The sequence below is a fragment of the Salvia miltiorrhiza genome, chromosome 5 (assembly GCF_028751815.1).
Source record: "Salvia miltiorrhiza cultivar Shanhuang (shh) chromosome 5, IMPLAD_Smil_shh, whole genome shotgun sequence".
NCBI lineage: Eukaryota > Viridiplantae > Streptophyta > Magnoliopsida > Lamiales > Lamiaceae > Salvia > Salvia miltiorrhiza.
In genome coordinates this window covers 21,150,905-21,158,893 of record NC_080391.1, presented here as the reverse complement: position 1 = coordinate 21,158,893, position 7,989 = coordinate 21,150,905, and the positions used below count along the sequence as shown (strand labels likewise).

The window sequence follows — 7,989 nt, the reverse complement described above, 5'->3', positions numbered from 1 at the left end:
CTGTACTCGTTGCAAGATTACAGGTCACTCGGTGGATAAATGTCGAAGGGGCGCTAAATCCAAACCCTCGGATGTGGTGGTGAAGCCTATGGTCAAGGAGCCGCAGTGGAAAAACGTGAATAAGACGGGAGGCACTGCTCTTGTCAATGTGACTAACATGGAGGGAGAGCACAATTCAATGGAAGAACAGCATGATCCACATCCCCGGAATAACAATACCGATATGCAACAGCAGGTCTCTGAGGAAGGGAAAACCACGAATAAAACGGGAGGTAAGCAAGTCCAGGAGAACAGATTTTCTGCGCTGGTCGATGGGAACAACATGGAGGGGGAGCACACTTCAATGGAAGATCAGCATGGAATGCAACAGCAGAACTCTGAGGAAAAGGACGCGCTGACTGTGGTGGATGTTTCTAAGAAGGTTGTTGAACATGCTTCGGTTATGGAACATCCTGCTAAAGAAAGATGCGAGCAGGAGGGAGAATCTGTCACTTTTGAGGAAGGACAAGTGGAGGATGTGATCGGAGAATCCTCTGATGACGAGGATCGATCACATGGGAAGATGATTGCAAAGTCTGACATGAACCTGGGCCATTCTGCGATGGAGGCTCCTTTGAATGAGACTAATGAGCATAGTAACTCTGATGCTATGATTGATATGAATTTGACAGTTGAAGCTTTGGAGAATCAGCAAACAACTACTCAAGTCATACAGGTGGCTGACAGTTCGTTGAACACGGCCAACAAAAGAAGGGGGAGACCGCGAAAGCAAGACCAAATTGCGCGCAATCACAATAATGCTCTGAAAAAGCATGAGAAGAATATCAAAAGCAGGTTGAGAAATTCTATAGAGGCAGGTCATACGCCTAAAGAATACATCGTGGATTATAGCAACACCAGTAGCCTGCGTATTATGGACAACGTGGTTCATAAACGTTGGAGTGATGAAGTGGAGGCGGGTGAGACCCGCTCCATGCAATTTTCTTAAGTCCATGAATATTATCGCTTGGAACATCCGTGGCTTTACGGATGAATCAAAGCGTCTTTTAAAAGAACATTGCTGTTCTTTTTCCCTATGATTATTGGTTTGATCGAGCCTAAGGTTCGCCTTCACAAGGTTCGTCAGAGTTTCTGGATGTCGATTAACATGGTCCCACGACATCAAAATAGCAGGCTCTTGCGTCGCCCTAATATTTGGTTAGTTGCTCATCCTTCTGTGAACACCAACATTATACACTCCTCCGAGCAAGCCATTGTAGCGGACTGTATCTGGAATTCGAGGAATTTCAGAGTTGCCATTGTACATGGCGCTAATGATCAGGTGAACCGTCGCGTCCTTTGGTCGGATCTTCTCTCGGTGATTGACGGAAACACTGCGATTTTAATACAGTGAAGGGTGCATATGAGCGTATTAGCATGGTGACCCCTAGTAGAAGCTCTTGTCGTGAGTTCTGTAAGTTTATTGAGGACGCTGACTTTATAGAATCGCCTACGACGGGGCTGTATTTTACTTGGTCGGGCCGTCGCTTTCTTCCCCGGCATATTGAGTCAAGGCTTGATCGAGCTCTTTTCTCTTCTGGTTTCGATGATATGTGGACCAATATTGTCACTCATGCGTTACCTAGACTGACTTCGGATCACTCGGCTTTAGTTCTTCAATGTAGAGACGCGGCTCCTCCTGGGAAACGTTCGTTCCGGTTTCTTAACATGTGGGTTTTGCACCCTGACTTTCATAACTTGGTTCATAACTCTTGGTCTGGTGATGTGGACGTCCGATGTCCCATTTTCAAGGTGATGTTTAAACTGAGAAGGCTCTGTGCTGATCTTAAGACCTGGAATCGTACGGTTTTTGGGCATGTTGATGAGCAGATTGTGACTTACCAAGCTGCGCTTTTGGAGATTCAGCAGCGTATTTCACAAAATGGGTACTCAGATTCGGTTTTTGATGAGGAGATACAGGCTCAAGCGCGGCTTAACATCATTTTGGAAAGAAAGAACAGTTTATTGCATCAGAAAAGTAGAGCGAAGTGGTTGACTGATGGTGATCGCAACACTTCCTTTTTCCACCATCTCATCAAATTCAGAAAACCGAAGTAGCGTCTGCATCATCTGCGCATTGGGGATCAGATTTCAAGTGATAAGGACGATATTAAGAATCATATTATTGATTTTTTTCTAACCTTTTCAGGGAGGAGGGTCCAGGTAGAGATGACAGGACCATGTTAGAAGCTATTATTGATCATAGTGTCACGGAGGAACAGAATGCTAATTTGATCAGAATTCCGGAGGATGAGGAGGTCAAGGCCTCGGTTTTTGGTATGGACGCTTCTAGCGCCCCGGGTCCTGATGGTTTTTCGGGTCTCTTCTTTCAGAATTGTTGGAGTATCATTAAAGAGGATATCTGTTTCGCTGTTCGGGCTTTCTTTTTACATTCTTACCTTCCTGCCGGCTGCAATGCTAGCACGTTGATTTTGATTCCTAAGAAAGATCAGGTTGATACGGTGGCTGATCTTCGTCCTATCATTCTCTCGAACTTCTTTTTTAAGATCATTTCTAAACTTTTGGCTACCAGATTGAGCGCGGCGGCGGCGGTTTGTGTTACTCCTAATCAGTTTGGTTTCATCAGTGGTCGCTCTATTCATGATTGCATTGTGCTGGGATCTGAGGGTTTTAATTGCATGAATAGAACTGGTCGGCGCTCGAATTTTGCTTGCAAGATTGACATTCGCAAAGCCTTTGACACAATGAGCTGGGGGTTCATTTTACAGGTGCTTCAAGTCAACGGTTTTCATGAGACTTTTATCAGATGGATTTCTGTGATTTTCACCTCGGCTCGCATTTCTATTCTTTATAATGGTCAGTTGAGTGGTTATTTTGCTTGCTCCAGGGGGGTGCGCCAGGGAGACCCCCTTTCACCTATTCTGTTTGGCATTGCTGAGGACGTCCTAAGCCATCTTTTTCTGAATTGTGTGCATTCTCGGCACCTGGTGCCCATGGATTTTAGCCGGGGATCTCACTTTCCCACGCATCTTTTATACGCGGACGATATCCTCATTTTCTGTAAAGCTTCGGTTAGAAATGCCAAAAAGATCAAAGAAATATTGAATCTTTATGGTGAGCTGTCGGGGCAGGTTTGCAATCCGCTTAAGTCTCATGTCTACTTTTCGTCTAAGGTGGCGACTCCTCTACGAAATAATATTAAGAGGGAACTAGGATTTGCTATCGGAAGTTCGCCGATCACTTACCTTGGTGTTCCTTTGTTCACGGGCCGTATTCGTGCTACTTATTTTATGGCTATTTATGATAAAATCATTAATAAGTTTGCAAGATGGAAAGGCTTGCAGCTCTCTATGGCAGGACGTATTTGTTTGGTTCGTTTGGTGATTCAAAGTTCGGTTACTCATTCCATGATGATCTATAGATGGCCGAAATCTCTTATTTATAATTTGGATAAAAAATGTCGTAATTTCATCTGGACTGGAAGTGTTGATATCAAACCTTCCTGCCCGGTCAGCTGGAATCGGATTTATGCTCCGCGTGCGGAAGGGGGTTTGGGAGTGCAATCTTTCTCTACGATGAACAAGAGTTATCTGATGAAAATGGCGTGGAAAATGGTCCAAGGTCAGGATTTTGCTTTTGCTGTTCTGCGTACTCGTTACCTCACTTTATTTGGTTACGCGAAGCTTAATATTGCCTCTTCCCCTTATTGGACGGGAATTCGGGAACATGTGAATCAACTTGTTGATAACTCTTTTTCTTATGTGGGCAAGGGGTCGACCACTTACTTTTGGAAAGACGATTGGTTGGGTTACAAGCTGGTTGATAAGTTAAGGATTCCAACTTTTATGCATGAGTTCCTCAATCAGGCTATCGATGATTATTTTTTTGATGGAATCTGGCATTTCACAGAGGACTTTATTATTCATTGCTCTGATATTGTGGTGGATATTCTCCTCCTCCCTTTTGGTGAAGAGGAAGATCAACGTTTCTGGAAGTCTTCGCTTACTGGTGAAGTTTCGGCTGCTTTGGCGTTTGCGGCCAACAATCATTGTTTCCCCAAGGTTTGTTGGGGGAGTTGGATATGGGAGAAATTTATTCCGGAGCACCGATCTCTGCTAACTTGGAGGTTAATCCATAGACGCTTACCTACTCAGGATATTTTGATTCGTCATGGGAAGATGGTTGGGCCGAATAGGTGCGCCCTCTGTGGTAGGGATGAGGAAACTATTAGTCATCTGTTTTGGAGATGCTCGGAGGTTAAGCTTGCTTGGCATGAATTCCTGGAGTGGTTTCATAAGATTGAATATCTGCATCAGGCGGACATTCACGACTTCCTGGTCATTGCTTGGAATGCTAAGTTCAGTTCGTTGGTGACTTCGTTCTGGAAAGTGGGGGTTATAAATTTGCTTTGGAAAATTTGGGATTGTCGCAATCAAGTCATCTTTGAAGATAAAAGTTTCTCTCCGAGGGATCTCAGCCGTTTTCTTAAAGTGGCTTTCAAAGAAATGGATGCTCATTTCTCCAAAATGGGTACTTCTAATAATTCTTGGTCGGATTATCTCATTTTGAGAAGTGTTGGAGTTGCTTCTCGTGCGGCTCCTCCACCGGTTATGGTCAATGTCCACTGGTGGCCTCCGGTGGGTCCTTGGATCAAAGTCAATACGGATGGGTCCGCGATGGGAGCTCCGGGAAGTATTGCTGCTGGGGGTGTTTTTAGGGATCATTGGGGCTGGGTCCGGGGTTGCTTCCACTTTAAAGGAGGAACGGGTTTTGCCTTTGAAGCGGAACTTCTTGCGGTGATATATGCGATTATGATCGCACATCATAGAGGCTGGTATATGTTGTGGATTGAAAGCGATTCGGCCTATATTGTTCGTTTACTGAATTCGAGATCGTTGGATGTTCCGTGGCATTTCATGGCGACGTGGAGAAAAGCGCTTAAGCTCTTGGAGGAGTTTCAGGTGCAGGTTTCGCATATTTTTCATGAGGGAAACTGTGCAGCGGATTTGATGGCGAATCCGGCTAGAACTGAGGGATGGTGGCCCTATGCCCGGGACGAGATTAAGAATGCGGTGGCCATGGACATGGCGAATCATAGCCATGTTAGGATCAAGTATTGACACGAGTTGCAGTTGCGGTCTCTTCTCGCGCTTGTTGTTTCGATTTAAACAGGGGGATGTTGCTGTGTTTCTTGGCTGCGGGGTTTTATCGAACAGATGGTGGGCGGGTTTCTGCCTGGGTCTTGTTCATAAGGAGGCTGGAGTGGAGTTTCTTTTTTATCGCGCAAGGGTTGCTTTCGGTTCAGCGGCGTGATCTGCGGTGGAATAAGGAGCAGCTATGCGTTCCTTGGCAGCTTAAGGTTTTTTCGATTTTGTTTGACTGGGACCTTTTTTCAAACAGCTGGTGGGCGGGTTTGGTAAGGATTTTCTGGATGGAGATAGGCATCGGGCGGTCGTTTGCTGTTTGGTTTTGGGAAGGTTGTATCTTCGGCGACGGCACCTCACCGGCCGCTATGATCACCTTGTCGTCTGGTATGGGCTGTGGAGGGAATATTACAGCCGACAACAAACTGCTCTTTGTTTCTCATGGCATGGTTGGAAGAGGTTTTTTAGAGGAGGATGGGCCTTCAGCGACGGTGTATCACCGGCTGCTTGGTTCCTCCGCCTCTGTTGAACGATGGCTGGAGGAGGGAATCGGCGACGGCGTATTACCGGCCAAATTCCCTTCTATGACAGCTTTCAGTGTGGCCACCTTCGTCGTTAGATGGCTGGAGGAGGGAATCGGCGACGGCGTTTTACCGGCCGAATTCCCTTCTATGACAGCTTTCAGTGTGGCCACCTTCGTCGTTAGATGGCTGGAGGAGGGAATCGGCGACGGTGTTTTACCGACCGCTTTCCCTTCTAGGATAGCTTTTAGTGATCGTTGGCTGGAGGAGGGTTTCGGCGACGGCGTATTACCGGCCGGTTTCCCTTCTATGATAGCCCTCGGTGTTATTTGTTGGTTGTTAGTTTTTGCTTGCATCTGCTTTTCCTCTTGTTTTTTCTTTGTGTTGAGAAGCCGGGATTATCTAGGAACGATGGTTCGGCCGGAGTTTCTGAGATTCTCCCAACTCAGCTTCCAGCACTTTTTTCTTTTAGACGAGTACTCTTTTCCCTCATGCTGATGTTTTAATGAGGCTCGGCCCTTAGTCTGCTTCTCTGTGCTTTCAAGGGTTTAGGTTCTCCTGTTTTTTCTTTTTTCCTTTTTAATAAAATCGTATTTAATAATAAATAACATAAGAAAAATCAAATTTATTAATTCATTATTTTAATATATGGACTGACATTATTGAATAAATTTTATTATTGGTCAAATTAATATTAGATAAATTAAATTATTTTAAAATAAAAATATAACTATCTATTTGGCCAACTAAGATAGCTTATGACGAAAAGAAAGCATGACGTTCTCTCTCTCAAGAAACCCTAACCCTAGCCACCGTTGATTCGCTCCGATCGTTCTGCCGTTCATGACTTCCGCTTCCCTTCCACCGCTGTCGACTGACAGGGGTGGCCTTAACCTTCCTCCGGTGTCGAACAATTTCCAGCGGTCCGCTACACCTCCTGCTGCGAGACCTCTTATCAACCCTAGTGCTACGATTTCTGACGTTCAGCACAAGAAACCTTCAATCCCAGGAACTAGTAAGACCCCTGCCGCTGTTCCTTTGATCTCTTATGCAAAAGCTACGGCACCGCAACGTGTCAAGAAGCCCGATCTGCCGGCACATAACTTTCGTGCCCTTCGCCCGGTCCGGCAAGGAGAGACCGGAATGCTGAAAGTTCCGAAAGAATTACATAATCTTCAAGCTTCGAAGTTTCAGCATGCGCTCATCGGTCGGTTTATGATGAATAAAGGAGAAAAACCAAGGTCTACACGTGAACTTAAATCTGAACTGCAATCTCTTTGGAGCATCTCTTCTCCATGGCATTTAATGCCAATGGGTAAAGGTTACTATACGTTAAAGTTCCACAATAAGGAGGATAAAACCATTGCGAAATCTCATCTTATTTGGGACCTGCCTGCGAGCTCTCTTAGATTGCGTGATTGGGTTCGTTACTTTAATCCGTACAAAGAATCTTCTTCGTTAGCACAGGTTTGGGTTAGAATCTATTACCTGCCTGTCGATTTTTGGCATCCCGAAATTTTAGCAGGTATTGGACGTTGGCTTGGACAGCCTCTGAAAATTGATGGCAATTCAATGGACGATGAAGTTGCACACTTTGCGAGAATTTTGGTTGAAATTGATTTAGCTCAATCTTTACCAGAAACCTTGGCAATTGATGATGGTGAATATTCTTTTAATATTGAATTCAGCTACGAGTATCTCCCGCTCTTTTGCACTCGCTGTCGAATAACTGGGCATTCAGTGGATAAATGTCGGAAAGGAAGAACCAAGGCCGCTGAGGAAGTGATCAAACCGAAAGAGCCAGGAATGGCATGCTGTTGGCAAGTTCTCTTCAGGAAAAGACTTGGAACCTGAGGATGTTCCTGCTGCTGACTCTGATGAACAACAAAAGGAGGTCGCGGGGCCGGATCTCCTTGAAGCGAAGTATAATAAGAGGATGGATTTGGATACTTCACTGAGGACAAAGGAGAATAGATTTCAAGTTCTGGATGATCTGGAAATTCATGACACGGGCGTTGGAGCGAGTTCACAGCATGATTTACAACAAGATCAAGTCGTGGGGAGTCAGCATGAGATGGAGACTTTGATACTTCATGATAAAGAACCTCCACCTCTGAAGCGGAATGAGATATTTGATTCGGACAGATCAATGGGAAGGGAAATTTCTACGCCTCCAAGAGTTGCTTCTGGTCTTACAGAGAAGAAATTGGATAGTAAGCATGAGATGGAGACCACGATCCTTCATGATAAAGAACCTCCTTCTCCGAGGCGGAATGAGATACTTGATTCGGACAGATCAATGGGAAGGGAAATTTCTACATCTC

General features: G+C 45.1%; 1 protein-coding gene across 1 annotated transcript; it reads left to right on the top strand.

Moving 5' to 3' along the window:
- Window positions 1-1,416: 1,416 nt before the first annotated feature.
- LOC131025643 (uncharacterized) lies at window positions 1,417-6,163 on the top strand. The gene is made up of 3 exons (XM_057955443.1): window positions 1,417-2,093; window positions 2,189-5,113; window positions 5,173-6,163. Exons 1-3 carry the CDS (start codon window positions 1,417-1,419, stop codon window positions 6,161-6,163), a joined length of 4,593 nt encoding a protein of 1,530 aa, XP_057811426.1.
- The last annotated feature ends 1,826 nt before the right edge of the window (window positions 6,164-7,989 follow it).